We start from the raw sequence: 23454 nt of genomic DNA, 5'->3' as shown, positions 1-23454 counted from the left end.
CCCTTTCTCGATCCCATCTGGCAATTTTTGATGTGTCGAAAACCTAATGGCACGATTTGAAACCTCTTATTTCGGCCTCAATTGTAGGCTTCTTTTAAATTAGTGCTTGGCTTAGTTGTATATTGCATTATTCACGTAGACTATAGCTATTCAAAGGAAGATTTTTACTCACTTAAATGCCAAACTAATTTCAAACTACTCTATTATTCTTTAAAAAAAAAAAAATTGAGTTGGTTACTCCAAATGTCTGATTTTAAGCAACCTTACTGTACTGTTAATCATTACGATCGCATTGTATACCATGTTGTATTTGTTTGCACATTGGATGTTGTGGTAACGTGATTCCAGCTTTCAGCAAACTGTCCTCTTTTACACTGCATGTGCATCTCTTGAAATGTGATTGGTGTAAATGGTGACGTCAATTTTTAGTGTGAGCAAAATAGCATTCAAAATTTGCTTAACTGCTTGGATTTCCTGCCGGTTGCCCGTTAGTCTATAGTCACATGTAGCATGGTGTCCATGTATTTTCACACGAAACAGATTGTGAATTTACGGCGATGGTCCTGATAGCCATTACTGGGACGCTTCCATGCCTGAACACCCATCACATGTGGGTTTTGTATAGGTCTGTGCACGTCACTAAAGAAGAGTGCATTTAGTGGAATACCGCAGCGAGCTTTGGAGCGTCCCGGTGTGGTGGGTAGCCAACCCAGTAAATCACAAAAATGGGCAACTCAAGTTGGTAAATACCCCAGTTAGTGTTTCAATTTGCGTGTAAAATAGCTTAAATTTGCCTTTAAACATTGTTAACATTTTTGGGAGACACGAATTTGTATTTAGGACAAAACATTTTGATTCTACAAATCATATGATAATACATGAAAAACAAAGATTTGAATTTCTATTTGGTTTAAAATTTTACAAATCTATTTATATTAATATTCATTACACAATTTCTTGATTTTGTCATGTAATACAGTTCGGTTTGGTGACACAAATCGCAAATTCCTAATGTTTCAGTCTTTTCTCAATACATTTCTTTATTGATGTGAAAAACCGTCGACGGTCTAACTCATTTCGTTTACATCGTGTTAAAGTAAGTCATGATAGCTTAATGTACCAATAAGGATTTTGTTAAAACACCATAATTTTGCATATTTTGTTTGTTTTAATTATTCGCTATACTCCGTTTAACCACCTGAGCTCTGAACAAAACTGAAATGTTTGATGAAAACTCTTGGGAACATATGTTAAATCAGTTTGATCGAGATTATGAATAAAAAAACAGAATCAGGCAAGATGATTGATTTCTAGAGAGTACAAAATGAAATTTTTATTTGTGTTAACTTGGACCCATACACCATTGTTCACTTTACTCTATTTACTTATTTTTATTTTTTTTTCTCTTTTCAATACCGTTATCCAATTTTCCAGTTTTCGTTTGGTGTTTCTTTATAAACATCTGTCAAACATAAATTAAATAGTGTGAATCTTCAGCCACTTTGTAGCTGAAAGTTTATTATATATCCTATTTATATATTATAAGATTTGAGGCTTTGAATGGTGGGGTATCGGTATCGTTTCGGTTTGCGGTAACACCATGTGGCAATAACTACCGCCTAGAAGATATTAGTTCTGAGAAGAACTTGTCCTGCTTATTATCAACTTTGCTAAGTAGTTTTTTGTTCTGTTAAGAACAGTCCTGCTGTAAGTTCTAAAAGAACTTGTCTTGGTCTCTAGAGAGACTTAGCAAAGTTGATAATAAGCAGGACAAGTTCTTCTCAGAACTAATATCTTCTAAGCAGTAGTTATTACCACATGGTGTTACCGCAAACCGAAACGATATTTATATATTATTTTTTTTTTAAAGTACAGGTGTTATTTTGGCATGCACTTTCACTCTGATACATCAATGTTATTAACAATAAGCTGCTTTAAAATTGCAAAATACGAAAACACGACATCACTACGAAAATAAATAGTGGTTAAAAGCAAGATAGATTGCAAATGTCAACAGCATGTGGCATTACCATCGATGCTAACGATTTTTCTAGAAATAAGCACTTTAAAACTGCTCAAGCATGTTTTTGAAATAATAAATTCTGTACAATGTTTAACGTACTGTCGCTTCAAAAAATACGCAACATTGATTTAAAAGTACTGATAATGAGCTTTACATCTAAAAAGCTTTTGCAAACCAAAGCCTATACCATACCTGCATCTGCGATGCATTAAGAAGAATATTGACCGACGTACTAAGTAAATCTACATTTAAAGCCTTTTCTCTTTATGTCCAGGGCTTCTCTGCTTACTAAAATATGGCATTTACATTAACCTCATGATACTTCCTATAATTTAGCAAACGATACTCCCCACAAATATCTCTACCAGGCAGAGGTGGCATCCCCCCCCAAAAAAAAATCAACTAAGTCATGCCCCCTCACATTTTCGACTTTTCACGGCTAGTGAGTTTTGTATGTTGCCCCCCCCCCCAAAAAAAACCCAGACATACAAGCAAATACAAATAAAAATTGAGTCCGGCGCCGCCACTGCCACCTGCCTCAATCTGCACTGCATTTTGAGATAGCATTTCCCTTACAAAAAAAACTAACTATTTGCCACATATCCCGAATTACGACAGAAATTAAAATACACACGTCTATTTTTCACTGAGATCAGGATATTATGGGGATGAATTATCATCGGTCCCCCATGGGTTTTAAGGTTTCTTGATTTTGTTTTAAAGATTTTTAATAAATCTATATTTATTAAGAATAAAAGAATGTACACAATACATCAGAACACGATTTTGAAAACCAAACAAACATGCAGGCTGGGCACACAACGACTAAACAAAATACACATACTATACAATGAAATTACTACGTTGACCAAAAGGTTCTGAAAAATTATTCTGTATAACCAGCTTTACAGCATGTCTACTCTTGACTAAATGTAACCTGCCATAGCATAATGAGGAATAACCCCCACATTTGACTTTTCAAGCTATATACATCATGTTAAAACACAAATCATTGGCTTTTCAATGATACCCAATTTATTTCTGTAGCTGAATTTATTCCAAAGATATGCCTCAGGAACTTCAACAGTGTCCCGCCAATCTTCGCCAACCTCATTTCGAGAAAAACGGCTTTGAAAAATAAAAAATACGCATTGCGCCGCCAACGGCAGTGATAAGCATTCTTCAGTGTTTCCACTTTTGGGGATAATTATGTTTCCCCAATAAAAGGCATAGTGTGAATCTTGGATACCTTGACTACTCAAAAATACAAGGTTTTTTTTTTGGGGGGGGGACATTCTTCATTTTGGCACAAGACCCTTGCATACAAGCAGCCATCTTTCAAATGTTTTCTTGTTCAATTCGGCAACAACTGTACGCACATGAAATCTAGATGCGCGTTTCCCTACACAAAAAACAGACACTTTAAGAAGAGTTCAATGCAAATAATACCAATCATTTTACATTTGGTTGCATATCGAATGTTGTGATCACGTGATTCGATCTTTCAGCGGAGGGTTCTCTTATGCACTGCACGTTCATCTTTTGAAATAATTTTTATGGATGGTTTGAAATTGTTGACATAATACTCTAAAGTAATAGCTGTAAAAGATGCTTAAATGTTTGGGTTGCCCAGTGGTTGCCTGTCGGCGGGACGTCACAGTTAAACAAGTCATGGTCTAAAGTCTATCGAATCCGAAACAGCGTTAGATCAAGTCTATGAACATAACTTCCTTCGGTTTTTCTTTACCAAATTTATTCACTATCACTGTCGGAGGTCGAGGATTCCTCATCCTCCGACTTTTCTTTCTTTTCGAACACACCGACGATGTCTTTTAGATCCAATGCCTCGACCGCGTTCACAGCGTCCGTCGAGTCCGGCTCGATGTAATTATGCTCCCCTGTCCCCGTGTATTGAGACTCCCAAAATTCATGTATCGAGGCTCCCCAGGGCAATGGAGTCGCCCGGCTGGACGGGGGCGTCCTCGGGCTGCGGGATCGTGAAACTGTGAGGCGTTGACGAACGGTTCTATAAGGAATGCAAGAAAATTGGGTGAAAATAATGGCCGGACTTTTTTTTTCTTGAGCATGGCTATGGACTTTTAGACATGCGTGCGACTCAAAATAGGTTGCGGATGACACCACTATGTAGTGAGCACTCTTAAAAGTCCAGGTGTCAATGGAATTTGGACTCCTTTGAAATCTGGGGTTTTTTACGTAAAATTGATTCTAACCCTGTTACTGTCCTAATTATCTTCACTTAGGCATGCAGAATACAGCCAAGGAGTCCGCATTTCATTGAGTCCGATTATAACACTACACCAGGTCATTCGACCGGGATCCGAGTCAGATTTGACCTGCTAGTTATCGGGTCAAAATGACATATGTCTGAGTCCCCTTTCTGGGCCATTAGATTTTGTCCGGAACATATGTCATTGTGACATGAAATCATTGTCATTTCGACCGACGAAAGTGCCGATTTGACTAGGCAAATTGGCATCAAGACCAGTACAGTGTCACGTCAAATCAAACCCTGATTCACAATCGAATCTGACGTGGGACTTGATTATTTTACCAGGCCAAATGATCTACTCGTTTGCAGTTTGAAGTGAGACGCACATTGCCCATTAGTCTATGAGTGCGTTCGATTACTTCCCCGAGCTTACTCGCGCCTGGCTCCTCGCGTGATGACAGACATGCGCAGTGTAGTGTACCTGCAAACAGGACGCTGGGATACTCTGATGAGCTTCACAGAATTTTGTGAAGGAAATGGACTATGACCTATGTATACAGCATCTGGCTGCAGCTGTTCAAGACCGCATTAGACAATGTGCGCAAATGCTATCCGAAAACTTCCCATAAAAATACGCACATTCCATACCGGATGTGATTTCTGTTTCATTGCGGACCATGTGGACAAAATTTTGAGCGTCGCATGATGCAATCCGTCCGTTCGTGATCCGAAACGGAGCCTGAGCAAGTGACGGGAATTGTAAATTTACAACACAGATACGTTTTACAGAATTTCCTACATAGTTACGCTTTTCAACGAGAAAAAAAATCTCTAAACTGGAATAAAAAAGCAATGAATCAGTCTTAACGGCCGTTTCAAACCTTGCAGAGTCATGACCTTGATGACGCGCAGGTCGCTGGTCACCCAAAATCCGACCAATCAGAGCGTGACTTCATCAGAGTATCCAGCGTCCTGTTTGCAGGGCGGGGGTACCAGCGAAAATAAACGAACGGTTCGGGTAAAGTTTCGTGCAAGAGCTGGAAAGTTGAACTTTGACATGACACTGAAGCTGCATCCGAATCAACTGTCTACAGCTAGGGCTATGTCCATGCCAATTGAAAATACGTGACAATAGACATAGCCGTAGCTCTGGAAGCTCTTGATGCGCTCGCCAAACGCGATTTTTTTTCCATACCACACGCTCTCTAGTATATATAGAACTATGCAGGAGGGCGCTATATACGCAATGATATAATGTTTAAACAACCACATCGTTCGAGTCACTCCTATCGTGTAGTGGATACCACGTTGAATTATGAATCCGGTGTTGTGAGTTCGATTCCCAGTGATTTTTTTTTTATTTCTTCTTCTTTACTTCTTTTTTTCTCTTAAAAAGGTTTGTTATTCATTTGGAGCATTTTTCTTTGACCAGTATGTGGTTGGAGGATTTTTTTCAAGGGAAAATAAAGTCCGAGAACCTGACTTGCAACACAACATACTTCGAATTAAAGAGGTTGTGGAATGCTCGAAGACATTTCCGTCATTTTTCGGGTATATGTAGCCTAAGGTGTGATGAAATAAAAACGACTATTGTTTCTGTCATGAAATGAGTACAAAAGGTACTTTTGAGAGCTGTTTTTTCAGGTCCAGTTTCGACCCGAACGTGCAACTGTGTAAAAGTCGTCGTTGCGGGCAGCAAACAAAACACAGTAAATCGTGACGTAATAAACAGGACTCGTGTATGCTACTGTGCATCGGGAGTCCTGTTTATTACGTCACGATTTACTGTGTTTTGTTTGCTGCCGCAACGACGACTTTTACACAGTTGCACGTTCGGGTCGAAACTGGACCTGAAAAACAGCTCTCAAAAGTACCTTTTGTACTCATTTCATAACAGAAACAATAGTCGTTTTTATTTCATCACACCTTAGGCTACATATACCCGAAAAATGACAGAAATGTCTTCGAGCATTCCACAACCTCTTTAACAGCGTGTGGTACGGAAAAAAATAAGCGCTCACCGGACGTCACGTTGGCAGCCATGTTTATTGCATGGCCTTATGGGATACTTACCCAAGTAACCAGCTCGCCGAGTCGGTTACTTGGGCCAGGTTCGAGTAAGCGCGAGAAGTCACGTGAGAGGTCAATCGAACGCTGTCGAGCATGCACGAGTAAGCGTGGGGGAAGTAATCGAACGCACTCTTAGTAATATACCCTGGCCCTGGCGAAGCTGACCATGGTCTATTGTACGTAAACAGATTGGGCGATTAATAATGCAACTAGACTGCGTATCACCTCGAGAAACTGACCAATCAGCATGCGCCTTCTATACGCACGTAATTCAAGCTCCCCGCGTGCGTAAACATTACGCCCACGATGAGTACCTTTTGGTACAGGTTGTTGTATAACAAAAGCGCCGCATCGAAATTGACCAATCACAATCTTAGTCCAGAGTTGGGAATAAAATGACGTCAAGCATGCTTAGATACGACAGACGTTATACAGGAGACTTGGCTCCGTGGATAATGGGTGATACTCAGACTAATTGCCCATTATACCAAACGGAATTACCACGAAACAAAAAAGGAACATTTCCCGAACAGCACACAATAAAAATCCCCGGGTCAGATTTGAACCGGAATCCAGGTTCTATTTGCCCCTGATAGTTTTTCAGTGTCAAAATTACACTTTTCTGGAGAGCTGTGGGCATGGTCTCGTGATAAGGGCTATGGATTCGTGGTCTGCGGGTAAAGCTGCAGGTTGTGGGTTCGAGTCCAGCCTGGGGTCATGGTGCGTGTGCCCTTGGGCAAGGCACTTTGTCACTCATTGCTTCTCTCCACCCAGGAGTAAATGGGTACCTGTGAGGGCAGAGATGGTTATTGTGATTGAATTAGCTTCCTTGCGCCTAGCTAACAGGCTGCATGGAGCTGTATACTCCCCAGGGAGCTGAGATGGTAATTGGAATGTTTAATGGCCCAATGTTCAGGGGTAATAATAACGTAAAGCGCTTTGATCTTAGTAAAAAGCGCTATATAAGATAAAAGACATTTTTTTCCAACTATTGCCGGGTCAAATTAACCTGAAAAGGGTATCAGAACAAATAGAACCAGGATCCCAGGTCATATCAGAGTGCATACGTTTCCCGCACGCGCACGAGTTCTAATGGTCCCTACTGGTCCCTGATGTGCCAGGGCCTCCCACTGGTCATACGCGTGCACTAAATTTTCCTCTGGCCAAAACCGCACGCGGACCTTCCCCCAACTTTAGAAACGCGTGTGGCACGCGCACATACACTCAACAACAACAAAAACTGTTCCCTTTCCAAACCTCTTTGTCCAACTCAAAAACTACCGAGCACCTCTCGCTCAAATAACGACTGATCAGTACAGAAATTCCTTAGCAATTTAGCCATACCCTTTATTTGGCCCAAAACAGTGATAATGTGTACGAATGTATGCAAGTTATGACCAACGATACCTGAAACAATTGCACTTTTGTCTACGTGCAAGTTGTGGTTCCCATTACCTCGCACGTATACAAAAGTGCAACTCTTTTCGGTACCATTTGTCATCAATTGCATAATTTTGTACACAACAACACTGGCTTGAGCCAAATAAAGAGTATGGCTGGATCGCTAAGGTATATCTTTGCTGATTAGTCGTTATTTGAGCAAGATGTGCCTAGTAGTTTTTGAGTTAGACAAAAAAAGTATTCAGGGGGACTTTCGTTTTTGGTTGAGTGTATGCGGTTCTACATTAGTAAGGGCCTCTATTTTTGTACGTCAGATATGTCTATCTTGGAAAGTCTTACCACCAGGAGGAAGTACATCCCGGCAGCTAGGAGGATGGCCAAGATGATAGCTCCGATGACAGAGCACACAATAATGACCACCCTGTTATCGTCTCCAACGGGTTCTACAATCAAAGAAAACATGGAATGTAAAGCGTTAAAGTCACAATTCAATAAAAGGCGCGACCTATTTCTTTAGTATGAGGCGAATATATTTATTCTCTCGTATTCACGGCAGCTATAGACCATTATCATGTTGCGGTCATCTTGATTTTTCCCAATTCAAATTAACGTAACCAAAGTGAGGCTGGAAGGAAAAATAGTCTGGTTCCTTTTTGCACACAAAAAAATCATTCAGTACTGTTATTGGATACAGGGAACATGACTGAAATGGTGGCAGGATGATAAGGGTCTATGGGCTATTCTGAGACAGAATATGCGTAGGAAACACAAAGCACTGTGGGTATAAACAAAATTCACGTGCGCTTCACGTGCACACAAAGTGCGTGAACACCTTCGACCCTTGGGCTTCCTACTGTCCTTTTGTTTATACTCATTCAAAACTAAGGATACTATTCAAAACTAAGGACTTCATTCCAATCGTGGACCAGACTCGTGTCCTATATGTTGTTAAAGTCCACGGATGAATGCTTATACATAATATCAATTAAACGAACACTTTCGTGGTAAACAAAAAACCGTCAACAATGCACTTGAATAGGACGGCGGATAAAAATGTATCCGGGCATGTGATCAATGTACACGCACGAGGCCCCCTTCAATGGAGAAACCACTGCGCACACTATTGTACAAAGCAACTACTACCCTATGACGGATTTTCTGCACAATAACTAGCACAATGCTTTGGCCACAGAAGGGGGCCTTCGTGATAGAAATGAGAGTGTGACCGTGTTGGTCTATAGACAAGTATTAACCACTACAAAGATCGTACTTTCTTTAGTTGTTTGGGGGTTTTTCGTTGGCGTGAATACTTCATCCGTCGTGTGTGCCGCGCTCTCAGTGTGTGCCGTGCTCTGCTCCGGCGTAGTGATCGCGACGCACCAGGCCTCCCTTCCAGTCCATGTCATATTCTCTGTACATATTCTGGACGCACTCCCTTCCAGCCAGTAGCCTTTTTCACACTCAAAGACGGCTGTTATCACGCCATCATTTAATGTGTACACTCTGGTTCCGTGGTGTGGAGCTGGGAGCTCCTCGCACTTGATCTCTGTACACATGGAAAGAAAGTCTTTAAAAATATGGAGAGGTCATGATTCACAAAGGTCACTACCGTTGAGGGCGCTGCACAACGCTAAGTGATGCAGGTTTGTTGTCAAACCTTGTGTCATCTCATCTTCACAAATTATTTAATGAAAATGACAATGAGGCTGTTTCGCTGAAGTAGACAGGCACCCACTGATTCACACACACTTAATCAGTCTCACCGATTAGGCTTCTACATGTACTTGTTTATTTTTGTGGTGCTAAAATATTTAGTAAGGGAATACCATCCCACTTACAGTGTTCTTATAACAAAAAAGGGTCCTTTTTAACAAGAAAGAAAAGTGGCGCGTTGGAAGCGTCTTTGGTCCATAACACAACGATCCAAAACCGCGCTCTGCTCATGAGGGATTTTGTATTTACCTTGAATTGGTCGCAATAAACATGTACGCTCAAATGGCTCAAATTTTCAATAATCAATGAAAGCAGAGTGGTGCAGTGGAAGCGTGATAGGCCCATAACCCAGAAGTCCGAGGATCGAAACCTCGCTCTGCTAGCAAAGTTTTTTGTTTGCTATTTCATTTCATTTTCCTGAAATATGTCACAACGTACTCTATATTATTTCTTCAGCAGTGAACCGACGAAAGCAGAGTGGCGTAGTGGAAGCGTGCTGGGCCATAACCCAGAGGCCGAGGATCGAAACCTCGCTCTGCTAGCGAAGTTTTTTGTTTGCTATTTCATTTCATTTCCCTGAAATATGTCACAACGTACTCTATATTATTTCTTCAGCAGTGAACCGACGAAAGCAGAGTGGCGCAGTGGAAGCGTGCTGGGCCCATAACCCAGAGGTCCGAGGATCGAAACCTCGCTCTGCTAGCGAAGTTTTTTTTTTGTTTACTATCTCAATTCATTTTCCTGAAATATGTAACAATGTACACTATATTATTTCTCCAGTGTTGAACCGATGCAAGCAGAGCGGCGCAGTGGAAGCGTGCTGGGCCCATAACCCAGAGGTCCGAGATCCGCGTTCAGAATATCCAAAGACATCTACATTGCACTATACAGGGTGGATAAAAAAAATTAAACAGAGTTAGGGCACACGTGAATCAATGGGAGATATCCTCTGTTTAAGGTTAAATCAATCTCCTCTTCACAATGAGACCCTGATCACGTCATTACATTCATTATTGACTGAGCAGGGACCAATTTTATGAAAGTGTCTATTTAGAGAATAGCGCCACTTTTCAATCGGTTGCCAATTAAGGCAGTTGGGGACAAAAAGAGATTTCACCATGAAAAGTGGCGCAATTCTCTAAAAAGAGCCTTTCATAAAATTGATTACTGCTCAGTCAACCGTGAATGTAAGGACATGATCAGGGTGGCATTTTAAAGAGGAGGTTCAACCCTAACCAAGGATATCTCTCCTTGATTCACATGTGCCCTACTTCTGTTCCATTTAGCAATAATATCTCGGTTTCGTTGTTTTAACCAGCCTGTATAACACGGAGTCGCTTGGTCATCTGAAATCACGTGATACAATGTTCAATGACGTGATATGTTTCACACATGCTTAATTTTGGCAAGATACCATTTGGGTGCAAAACGCTTAGTAAAAAATGACGAAAGCCATTTTCACGTGTTCTTCTCAGTTTGCCTATGATCGTCTGGCTTCTAAATGTTTTCAGAGTAAAAAAAAATAGAGCTACTCGCTTTTTCAGTTATAAATCTTTATAATAATTTGTTAAATTGGGTTTGCCCTTCACCGACGTTTAAACACTGTATACTCAGTGTGTTACCTCCCGAGTGAAAGATGGAAAAATCACTCGGATTGGACTCGAACCCACGACCTCCTGCTTTCTAGTGCAGATGTCTTACCACTCGACCACCGAGTTAACGGGATCGGGTGGCTGGTTCGAATCTCATGTACATAGCAGCGGGTAGCGCATAAACTATTATAAGATGGAAAGATGGGGAAAAAAATCTTTTTTTTTTCATCTTTCACTCGGGAGGTAACACACTGAGTATACAGTGTTTAAACGTCGGTGAAGGGCAAAACCTAATTTTATTTATATCACCCCGACGCAAATTCCATCTTATATAATAATTTGATTGGCCGTCCATAGCTTACCGATACATTCGTTGACGATTGAGTTGCCACTCCAATTACCCTGGAGGAACTCTCCTTGGCTGTCCTGGGGTGGCTCACACACCCGGTGTGGGGAACCGATTAGGAAAAACTTATCTCCGCAGGAAAATTCCACCTGGATTATTCAGAGTTGCATAGAAAAGATTTAGGCTTTTGTTTTATACCGAATACCCAAAGTTTTAAAGATTTTTTTTTCAACACGTATGGTGGAAGAGCTATACTTCCTACATTATAAAAAAAAGTTTTAATAAGTGAAGTAAGTAGGTTAAAATTCCTGTCAAATGTGGGTTTCCTTTCTTTTCAATTCAATTCAATTTGCTAGACATTTATTCAACGTTGTTCATTAATACACAAAATTAATGTTACAATTATAAATCAACAATGATGCGTGGTTCTGAAAAAGACAGGTTGGAGTAAGTTATTAAGCCAGTGAGTATGTCAGTGAGGTACAAAGATGACAAAAATCATACGTTCGTTAAGATCAGCCCCTAATATAGGAATGGATAAACAAGTACCAAGTGGTATAACCCACGACGGGCGGGTGACGTGTGAAGACGGCTTTAATACGGCACAGTGACCCGAATGAGTCGTGATCTAATATGCAAAATGTGCAAATTAGACACATGCGCATCAGTGTTTTCAAAAGCGGTCTTCGAATACAAAGCTGGAAGACTCAAGTTGCATGAATACAAAGCATGGCCGAGTAAACTGCCCACCAACCAACCTACCCACCCACCTACCCACCACACCCGTCGTGGGAAAACAGCATGAATGTAACGGTGTAGTAAGAACAACCTGCTAAGTTTTTCAATCGGGGTAATTCCGTGGTTTTGTCAGAAGAGCAAGATGTCACACTTTGCACCCTAGATTCATAGAATGACCAGTTTGTGGTCTCTTCCGTCCACGCGCATGATCGTTAGACGGAAACCCAATCAGAGAAGCAAACACAGCTGATTTTATTGTTCGTTTTTCAGTTGTCTCACAGTCGTGACAAAAATAAGCATTACCTCCGATCCCAGCTGATTGTGTGCATTGCCCAGGAACGTCTTGTTGCCGTTTTTAGGAGTCTCAAGATTGGCACAGGTGATTACTGTAGGACAACCACAATTTATTTCTTATTAGGTTACAATTGAACGTTTTATTTTAAACCAGCTGGGGTAGATTTTCTCGGTCCGCACTGCTAGTTAATAAATGACAACTTTGATCCTCAAGACAATCAGGCTACGTCCATTTGAAAAATGTGCTCAACTTCAAGCCGTGCCAACAATATCAAAGGGAAAATACGTCCCGGAAAGCAGCCAATTTGGCTACAAAATGCGTTTTAAACTAATTGATAATGATTAGTCAGAATATCTGAAAAGACAATGTAAACGTCCACACAACCATCCTTTTCAAATTGGCGGTTTTTGTGTTGTTCATGCGAGAATGAATTTTGGGGGTCAACATTTTGACTCAGAAACGAACTGTTTGGGTGTTAGTCGTTATTGCAGTCGCACATGTTCCAATTGTGCACAGTTGCAAACATCATGGCCAAAATTAAACTCTGAAACAAAGTGTGAATAGATTACAAAACACTTTTGAATTTGAACCGAAATATGGCTGTGGATATAATATCCCATACATCAAGACAGTACTTACAATCGAAGGAAGCTCCGTAGGCTATCCAGTACTGCTCATAGGCCAGCATGGTGACTTTAGCCAGCTCGGTGATCCCCGTGGTCAGGAAGTCATACTCGCAGTACGGATTGGCCTGGCAGATCTGGTTCAGTTCCTCCGTCCCATTCCACTCCGAGTCCGTCGGCGGGAAGAAATCCGGCACGAAGCTAGGGTCCTGGTAGTAGTCGTGGCCGAGCCCTTTGTCGTAGTGAAACAATGTTTGGTCGGGTACTATCTCCCCTGAAAAGTGGACGGAATAGTGTCATCAAGGAGAGGTGTGAGAGAGAGTCGGTGGCCTAAATTTATCTCAATCGTGTCAATCAGTCTCGATGCAAATTGCAAGGAAAACTATGTCACACTATAAACTGTCCTGGTTCATATTTTGATTTGTCAAAATGGCCCCCAAAATTTGGACTCGACAATGTGTGATTTTTTTACCCTGAAAGCATCATGCCAAACAGAACCGGATTTTTTGTCACTCTGAACTTTTTAGATTGAACGTTTTGGATTGACGAAATCTGGTAACAGCAGTTTCCTAAACATGGCACCTACAGGATTGACCAAAGTCGTTGTAGAGGGTCTCCGGTGGGTCGTCGGGATCGAACAGCGTCCCGGACCTGGAGCGGAGATCGTTGTCCCTGTTGTCGTCCCACGAGCCGAAGAGTCCCGTCACCAAGTTCTATACCAAAGAGACGACAGAAAGGAGACGACAACATGACGATGACGCAGAACATGTTAAGAATCGATTATATATATGTTTGTGGCATAGTTAGCTTGATTTACCAGAGGATGACGCAATGGAGGCGCCCTTGCTGCATGTGATGTCACTTCAGGCACACATTCGTCAGTTGAAAGATTGTATTACATGTATACACATTGTGAACATAAGATGTGGCTTTTTGTAAACATTCTTTGTACCAAATGTTTGCTAGATAATTTACTCTCATGTGCCGAATCAACTGACAATAAAACATCAAAAACTGACCATGGCAAACACCCCCCCCCCAAAAAAAAATGCTGGCAACATTGTGCTGAAGCAGCAGTAAATTCAAATTGAAATGATAATAAACAATGTAGTACAACGACTAAATAAATTGAATTACGATGAAGCCTCTGTCTTGAATGACATCATAGTTTACTGATGAACATTTGTACTAGCAGTCAAACCAAAAATGCCCCGGGAAAAAAAACCGGCAAGAAAAACATCAGAAGTAAAGTGAAATCGAACACAAGGAAGTGTTTTCAGGACTGCAGTAAAATGTTAGCATGCGCGCTATCAATCCTTATTCTTCCCTTCCCTTTGCTGATGTCCCAAGGTTTCTCTACGAATACGTCACTGTTTGTCAAAAACATGGACGGATAATTGAAGGATATCGATGGTATTACTTAGAATAATGACGTTAATGCCACGGTTGTCTGCGATTAGAACACGGATGACCAAGGTTCTCCTACGAATAAAGCATACATAATAGTAGTACAACCTAAGCAGAATCCCAGCATATCCGGGCATATCCGTAGAGATTTCTACCACAAATGAGCTACGAATCTCCACGAATATGTACGAATAGAAACGAATAACAAAAAACGAGTTGGTACGATTGTCCTACGGATGTCCTACGGTTGCACTACGGATTGATTTTCATGACGATTCACAACTGAAGTTTGGAACAGTTTAAACTTCCGTATAGCCCCTCCACGAATACCAAGGAGGATGACGGATAAACACGGAGGTACTAAGGATGATTACGGTACTCCAGTTTATCACGAATTTTAAACCGTGGATATCCGTAGCTCCAAACCATGAATATGTGACTGGAAGTTTACATCTCAACCAGCATTTGCCTTCTGACTTTGTGTTCATTGTGTTTGTTTGTTGTTTGTTGGGGTGTTGGGGTGTTGGGGTGTTGGGGTGTTTGTTTGTTTGTTTGTTTGTTTGTTTGTTTGTTTGTTTGTTTGTTTTGGGGTTTTTGGAGGGGAATGGGGTTTTGACTGTTGAAATCCTACCTTGAATCGGTAAGGCACCAGGACCTGCGCGGTCAGCATTTCCTGTGTGCCGTCGACGACTATCGCAAACTCCGAGTCGATAAATGTCACGATGACCTGGGTCAAGTTCCCCGTCTGCTTCTCCTGGGGGAAGGTTAGAAGAAAGCTGTGGAAGAAATGACAAACACGAAAGATGAGCGGAGACGAAAAACAAGGTTATAATTGTTAAATGTCTATGATGGCAGAAAACGGTTTGGGAACTGGGTTAAGAAGCTTTGCGCTGAAATGGCAGCATCGAGATATCACTTCCCACGGAGCTAAGATGGTCTTTGGAATGTTTCATGTGCGTCAATGAGAAGGGGGAAATGCTGCCTAGTGCTATTAGCAGTATTCGTACCCTTTCTAAACACATGTTATAATTCTTACTTACCAACTTTACTTGGCTGGGGTGATTCCAACTAAACATGTATTTGGGACTGTCTTAACCTATGTTAGGACATAGTTGGGGCGTAACATCATTATCAAAGGTGCTGGATATACAAAAAGATACCCACGGCCATCGCGTATGGTGGTCTGGTCGTCGATCGCCAGGAGCTCGGTGTCGATAAAAATCTCCAGGATGGTCCGATCGGACTTCCGGATCATGATCTTTTCCTTGTCGTCTTGCTGCATCCCACAGCTGTCAGTACAGTTGCATTCCTACGTACGCCTTTTGAAATGAGAGTCAAATTTACGAGTGAAGTCTTTATGTTCGACTGGTTTGTTTTTATCAGGACTAGGTTTTGTTATAACGTCTGGAAAAACTGTCTAGTACAAATATTTATTGGACACAAGGTGATGAGTTAAGAGCAGTAACTGCAAATAAAATTGTTAGAGCGAGTCGCCATGTTGGACAGTTACACTACTTTCTACATCTTACTCTGCAGACTAGGGTTCAGAACCTGTCTGAAATTGACTTTATCGGTCCCAACTTGATCGACTGGATCTTCTGACGTAAGGTGTCAATAGATTTGTTGCACCGTGCCAAATTGACATCTACAGGGATGCATCTCTTGAAGTTGTTTTTTAAAAGTGTGCCCGGGCCAATTTTTTTTTGTTGCGTGCGGTAGCAACCTTACAGGATCCAATTACGAGAGACTCCCAAACATGTCGTCAGCAACAACACGAAGTAACACCCTTGTTCATAGCATTAAAAACTAGCAATCGGAGAAAACGGTAACTAAAGTTGAACGCTTTCTAAAACAACGCTTTGTGTCAAAACTGCCCGAGTATTTTCAGATAGGTTTCTCGTTGTGGACACTTGATGTATTAAATTTATTAAATCTGCTGTTTTTCACCTGTTTGTACATTAAATCAACAAGAAATCAGAGGGGAAAAGGTGAGTGTTAGTTCGTGCAACCGAAAAAGCTGCGAAACTGTAAATTTTCTTTTTAACGAAGAAGTATACTTCGGGTCAGAACACGTTTGCAATCTATTGAGCACTAGTAACAACAGCAACATCAAAATGATGGTTTAAGGTACCTGTATTGACCCTGATATATCACGGAGCGATGAATTTACCATTTCGGTCGAGGATTTCCTCGAACCGTCCCTGAAGTCTGAATTGTGTCTGGGATGCCGACGTGGTGTCCAATAGCGTGTACTCGCCCTTAGCATTAAAGGTGTACTCAACACCGTCGAAGGTCGCAAAGTGAGGGTCTCCGTACACAGTCGCTACAATTAAAGACAAATAAGCAAAAACAGAAGCAAAAGAAATTAAACACAATCTTACGTCACAACACAGGTTTCCTCGGCTTTTCGGGTAATGAACCCAAACTTTTTTCTTTTGTTTTTATCCAAATCAAGAAATATTGCACCAATCCAATCGGTTAGCAGTCTTCAAAAGTCGTCTTGAGTATAAGAATACTCTCATTGATATTCTGATACCCAAGTCGGTGAGTCGGTGAGTCGGTGAGAGCGATTCTGGAGTGCTTTGGCCTCGTGGTCTGGATTATTGAATTTGCGGTCTTCGGGTAATTCCGTGGGTTCTGGGTTCGAGTCCAGCCTGCGGCTACGTTGCGTGTGCCCTTAGACAAGGCACTTTGTCACTCATTGCTTCTCTCCACCCAGGAGTAAATTGGTACCAGTGAGGGCAGAGATAGTTATTGCGGTTGATTAAGCTGCTTGGCGCCGAAATGGCATCATGGAGCTTTATACTCCCCAGGGGGCTGAGATGGTATATGGAATGTTTCATTGGCCCAATGAGCAGAGTAATAATAAGCGCCTTGTATCTTTTGGCAATTTGGCGCTCTATGTGTCCAGTTATTTTTATTATGTTGATATCCTCGCACGACTTATACTATGCAGGGCCCTCTTCTCTTTTATATATACACATATAAATGCTACCGGTTTTGTATAAGTTAAACATTCCTTTAAATTAAGTCCACCTGACTTAAATAATGGAAATTCGTTAAAGGAAATATCATCATTCTATTCATACTGTATAAACATTTATGTATTTTAATTACAACAAAACATGGATTGAAAGGTCCATTTTCATGACAACAGAAGATAGACTTTTCAGACTTATTTTTTTCATTAGCAAAAGGAACCGGCCGGTTCTGGTTCTTTAGGCAACCAGTTCAAATGAGGTCGGTTTAGTATTGTTTTAGGGATAAAAACCCTGAGGTTAATTGTTTTTTCTTAAGGATAAAAAAGTTGTGAGTGAATACTATCCGTTGTTTTCAGTTCACAGTATTTTGTTATGCATGATGCGCTGTTTAGTGATGCTACCTTTTGGGACCAGCACTACCAAAATTCAATTCATTTAAGCTTTTATCAACTTATCGTAAATCTTGAAAAACCAAACTAAAAAAAATGAAATGTTTCACTTGCAGCCACATGTAATACATGTAACCTTAAATTCTAGTCTCTTTGTATTCATCAATGGCTCAATTATGGTATATTGACTTCCGAGGGCGGTGATGAAGGGCGTACCGCACGATGCAGTGCTGCTATCTACCTACCTGGCCGGACATTACCGTACCACGCGCAGTCACGCGTCGGTCTGACATCCTGGTAATAGTCGCAGTGGTCGCCCCATATGCAGCACATGTAGTATGGGGACAGGTCGGCGATCCCCGAGGACAACTCGGGCACCTGCAGGGATGAAATATGTGTGAACCTGAGTCTGTAGAGTTCTTGGCGTGCGCTCCAAAAAGTCTCTAGTCAGATTGTTGACCCCTATTCCGGGTCAGACTTTTTGATTCAATCTGATAATGACTCAATAAAGGGTTACTTGTTGACCCAGTGTTGTGTCAGATAGTCTCTGGGTCAAGAGTGACCCGCTTTCCGGTTCACATGTAGATTAAACCTTCTACCGGGTGAATTTGACCTGTTTTGGGGGGTTACCTGTGGTTTATCGGTGTATGATCCGGTATATGGTCGAATACAAAAAAATATTTCCGATTCAGAAATGGTTAATATATTAAACATTATAAAGATGATCCAGGAAATGTACTTGAGCGGGATTTGAACATCCGACCGCCGGCGCTCTATGAGGAGCTATCAGGCCAAAATGTGATGCTTATTTACACTCTGAAAAGTCCTATAGGCATATCGACGTGGAATCCGAGTTCTATTGGCCTGACACTTTCCGGGTTTTCTGCAGATGACCCTGATCAGGTTTTTTTTTTCTTCAGGCGACCCAGATACGTTGTGTTCAGGCGATTGGGGTTATGTTTTGGCAAACCAGATACGGGTCCAAAAAATCTGACAAGCTCTCCGGGTCAAACGGACCCGTAAAGAGTGTGAAACCCTAGGACTCTTCTCCTGCATGAAAAGATCTGACCCAAATTGGGTCGGATCTGACTCAGATTGGGTTAGATCTGACCCGCAACTTTTTAGAGTCTAGAGCCGATAAACTGCTTCTACTTCTGTATGATTGCCGGAAACCTGTTGTTGCTGATCATAACTTGTCTTTGGGAAATGCTCTTTTTAACAGGAAAAACGAGTTACTTCAAATAAAATTAGACGAAGGAAATCTTAAAGATATATACCTTTCCAGATTCGTTATAGAGCGGAATGCCCTCCACGGTGACCCTTCGCGAGAAGCTCCCTGATGAGCTGTCTCCTGCGTAGACTAGATTCTCCCACTCATCGTAGCAGCAGGTTGAGTCGTGGCCATCGCTTTGTTATGACATACAAAGAATACGCAGGAAGAGATGACATTCCAATGCACAGGGATATTACAAGGAAAATGTCGACTTCGACTGAACCAAATGAACTTATACGTCTGCAAAGACATCCATAGTTTAAGTCGTGGAAAACCTAAACCATTATGAAAAAAAAAGAGTTTAAATTGTCCAAAACAAGAACCATTATGAAATGGGTCATTGGGGAGGCTCCCAGATTTTACAGGTCGCTGACATCTTGATTTGGTGCAAATGACAAAAAAAAAGAGTTGAACGTCATCAGCATAGCAAACGAGAACCATTGTGAAAAAAAAGAGTTACGTTGATGAAAACAAGATCCATTAGAAATCAAACAGAGATAGATTATCTTTTGACAATTCTCTGCATTTTTTTTTGGGGGGGGGATATAATATTCCAGGTCAAAGAACAAACAAAAAAGAACTACCCAATATTTAGTGAAATAAATAGTAGTTGTCCTTCTTTGAAAAACACTGTTGACAACACTCACGAAGGGACGATGCTGGTGACGCAGTGAACCACGTCGTCTTTGAAACGACAATACTCCTGGGTACGGTTTTGCACGGTGTCGTCCATGTTGCACATGGGGTCGGGCTTGAAGCGCCCCCTGTCGGCCAGTGCCTGGGTCAGGTTGCAGGGGCAGGGACGCAGGCTGTTGAGGAGTTCCTTATCGACTCCAGCCGCCTTCTCCCGTTCGTAGAACTCGTCACAGCGGAGGTTGGAGTAGGTCGATGTGTCGTTCTGGAACATGCCGTTCATGATGTAGCCAAGGAAGTGCAGGTCGCTCCAGAGTGCCAGGTCGTCACTGCACAAAGTGGATGGAAAATGACATCATAATCGAAAGCTTTAGGCTACTGAGAGTCATGGTAGCCTCTCGCCGGCGAAAATGGGAACAATGCAGTCGATTGTGGCGATTACTCTGACTGATTGCAATAACGCCGCAAACCAGCCGAAGTGCTCTCCACTGGTTTGCGTTGTTCCTTCATAAGGCTAGAATGTTATCCAGACGGGGACCTCCACTATCCCCTCGCAAGGCTAAACAGCGCCCCTGTTAAGCCTGCCATCAGAAGCGAATTTTCTTACAGTTAGACTTAACAACAAGCCCTGGTAACTCGGAAAAGATACCCAAAACTTAGGTCCGTGTTGTCTAACAAATTGTCAAATCAGCCTTTTTTGAGAAAAGTGGTTGCAATAGGAGGGCGATGTTTTTATCCACAAATTTACCCAAAACCACAAAGCGCCAAACCTCGAAAAGCCAATGTAGTCTGATGAGCAATAATACAAATATCAGTTCGTTTTCCTTTTTTTTCCCCCAGCCTCACATCAATGTGCCTGCAACCTACCGTTGAAAGCTTGGCGTGACCCTGATGATACCGATGCAGTTCTTGTCGCTCACCTGGGAAGCTGCCCGCGATGTCCACGTGTACATGCCGGTGTTCGGCACAGTATAGGACACCTGACAATTAAAGTTGATTAATTAATGGATTAACTGAAACTTGACGGCTTTTCATTACACATTGCAAACGTCGCTCGAACCTGTAACCTCACAGTTTACCACACTCCTTTGCAGTGAAGAAACATTACTTGATCTTAACAAGAAACGCATAGCAGATCCAGTTCAACGAAGAACTGCTTAGTCAACAACCTCGTCCCCAGTGCTTATTTTATTTCCACCTCGTTTCCAATAGTACCAGGAAACTTTCTTACTGTATCCTGATTCGATACCGCCCTTGGCCAGTAATGGATTCATATCGTGTAGTTGTTGTTATTATTTACGTGCAGTACGTGTTTTCACGATCATTGCAATGATAACATCCTTCTCAAAAATACCCCTGTCCTCTCCAATTCCAATATGAAATGCGATACTGCATATTGGCAGGATAATATTGTAACATTTTAACTTCGAAAACAATCATGTTTTCGTAACTCACGGCGCGAATTGATTGTTTTTTACCCCAGACACCGCATGCAAAAACAAACGCTAATGTAGCGCACTGGTAGGCACCAGACTATTCCTCATTTGCATACTAGTTCAAAAATCTTGCACATGCAAATGATCCAATACCAGGATAAGAGAGCAGGTAGTGGTGGGCGCGTACCGCTTGACATCCTGAAGACGAGGCTGTTTAGTCAATGACAAAGTGATCAGAACAGATAATTTTTTGAACCTGTTCTACCCCTGGAACACACTTTTCAGATAATCGGATGCAGGAGGTAATGGGGAGATTAGTAAAGATCCTAACACTCGTAAGACAAAAACAAATAAATCTTAATTGCTTTGAGAGTTATAATTGTTCACGTTGGCGAGACACTGTCGCTAAACGTAAACCTGTCTTCAAATAGTTTGTGCTTGTCCTCATTTGTACGATTTTGTCAAGATCCATGAAGTCCATTTGTGCGACGTTAGTCCATCACCTATCAGTATGAGGACTTTCAAAGTTTGCACACTATTTCATGAGTAGACCATCTCGCACTAGTCATGGGTAGTTTTGAGTCACTCTCCAACCTCGAAAACCGCATGCTGCTTCACCATCTTTCCCCCATGGATTAGTCTGCTTGCGCGCAAGTAGAGCAGATCTGAGATCATTCTTGCGAACAACTTCACAAGTTCTCACAAGTCTTCCAGATGTTTCAACAATCCCCAAGTCGAGTCACAAGCCATCAAATGATCTGAGACAAAGGCATTTTTTATACTGCTTGATATACTTGTACGACGTATTCGACAAATACACACTGCTCTGGGGTTTTACAAAACGATAATTGTGTACCTCGTCAATCTCTTCCCAGGTAGGCGGTCCGGGCAGGCCAGTATCAGGGTCTATTGGCTCGCCGTAAGCCAACACGTCAATGCGGACCTGGGTGAAGTTGATTAACTTGGGGTTCCACTCGATGGTGACTGGTCGGTCGGCGCGAAGCCACGCCTCGCTGTCCGGGTTCACACGGGTCACGCGCTGTGGCGTATCTCCAATTTTCACTGGGTGCAATAAGAGGATTACAAAATGTCGACATAGTTTCTATAGTGCAGCCAGTTTGGTCATCCCTGCGATAACTAGATAGTATCATCATTTTTAACACTCGATGGAAAGTTGTTTCAGTTACAGTTTACGTTAGGGAAAGATTATAAGTCGTGACAGCATGGGAATATTGGGTACCAAAATAGGTAACACCCATCACCCCACTGAAACAAAATTACAGTGATAGATCAAGAGGGGTTTGGGGTTGGAACACCCCCCCCCCCTTCTGTGCCCGAGGAATGAGTGAGTAAGTTTACTCACCTATTTCAAACAGGCCGGTGTAGGCCCAGTCCACGCCTTCATTGTCGGACAGTTGAATTGGCATCCGGCGGTTCACCTCAAATAAGGTCGGTGTGAAGCAGTACACATCCACTTGGTGTGGTAGGTACAGTTCTGGATGGCCTTGGGCTCGTTCACGTCACCGAAGAGTAACGTGTAGTTGCCTGACGGAAGGAAGCAGGGTCCGGCCACGAGGAGCAACGATTGACCCAGCATGGAATCGTAGCGAGGGAAGGTTTTAATCTCACCTAGGTGCGATATAGTAAAACGTTGGTCATTTTGTAAAATAGTTTTACCGGATGGCAGACAAGATTCATCTATATTTAATGACAATTGACCCAAGACATTACGAGTCATGCTTTTTTATATTGACTCTCGACTCCACCTGGCTCTCATAGGCAAGCGCAAATGTAAAACAAACCATGACGCAATTCAGATCCATGCCATCATCCAGGTGTGCTGTTTTTACCGAGAAATCGTCCCCCATGTCAACATTTTAAAAAGCCCCCAGTCTCCCCCATGGTGAAAATGCTGCCTACGCCGCTGTGCCCACCTCAGGCACGTGGCTTCCCTCTAGGATCAGCCCCCCCCCCCCAAAAAAAAACTTTTCTTAATTTCTGACCTCTGCAGACCGGGTACTGCACGTTGATGCGACTGATTTGATACACGAACATGCCTGTCTCGTCGTTGTTGGTGTCTGCGGCAGTTTCTTCAGTTCTTGTGATTGGCCGCTGTACAGATTCTCTATGTAGTAATTGTCGTCATCTCCCGCATTGAAACCCATCTGTAATGTCATATTTGTTTTCTTTGAAATTGAAATTGTTCATTGCATTTTCTTGTCTTAATTACATTCTTGTGCGGTCATTTAGTTTGAAACAAAACCCCTGTGTTTTGAAATACATAGATGTCTCAAACTGTGACAA

General features: G+C 42.0%; 1 protein-coding gene and 1 non-coding gene across 2 annotated transcripts; one reads left to right on the top strand and one right to left on the bottom strand.

The window, feature by feature from the left end:
• The first annotated feature begins 10067 nt into the window (after positions 1-10067).
• Positions 10068-10139, top strand: TRNAM-CAU. Its single transcript has one exon. It is a non-coding gene; the product is annotated as a tRNA-Met (tRNA).
• A 6449-nt stretch (positions 10140-16588) lies between these two features.
• On the bottom strand, positions 16589-22577 carry LOC115929689 (sushi domain-containing protein 2-like). Its single transcript, XM_030999528.1, has 8 exons — positions 22514-22577; positions 22007-22212; positions 21304-21360; positions 20582-20694; positions 19729-20043; positions 19086-19215; positions 18054-18186; positions 16589-16761 (listed from the first exon to the last, which is right to left on the bottom strand). Exons 1-8 carry the CDS (start codon positions 22575-22577, stop codon positions 16589-16591), a joined length of 1191 nt encoding a protein of 396 aa, XP_030855388.1.
• Positions 22578-23454: the final 877 nt, after the last annotated feature.

This window comes from Strongylocentrotus purpuratus, unplaced genomic scaffold, assembly GCF_000002235.5.
Source record: "Strongylocentrotus purpuratus isolate Spur 01 unplaced genomic scaffold, Spur_5.0 spur5_contig_726, whole genome shotgun sequence".
Taxonomy (NCBI): domain Eukaryota; kingdom Metazoa; phylum Echinodermata; class Echinoidea; order Camarodonta; family Strongylocentrotidae; genus Strongylocentrotus; species Strongylocentrotus purpuratus.
This window is presented reverse-complemented; position numbering and strand designations above follow the sequence as displayed.

Bases quoted from the DNA above. Each gene is read 5' to 3' on its own strand.
- LOC115929689 (XM_030999528.1), bottom strand. From the start codon at position 22,577: ATGCCAATTCAACTGTCCGACAATGAAGGCGTGGACTGGGCCTACACC. The intron at 21,361-22,006 runs GTACACAATTAT...TTGACTAAACAG, and splicing joins CCTGGGAAGAGATTGACGAG to CCTCGTCTTCAGGATGTCAA. The intron at 18,187-19,085 runs GTATATATCTTT...TCATCCCTGCAG, and splicing joins TCTATAACGAATCTGGAAAG to GTGCCCGAGTTGTCCTCGGG.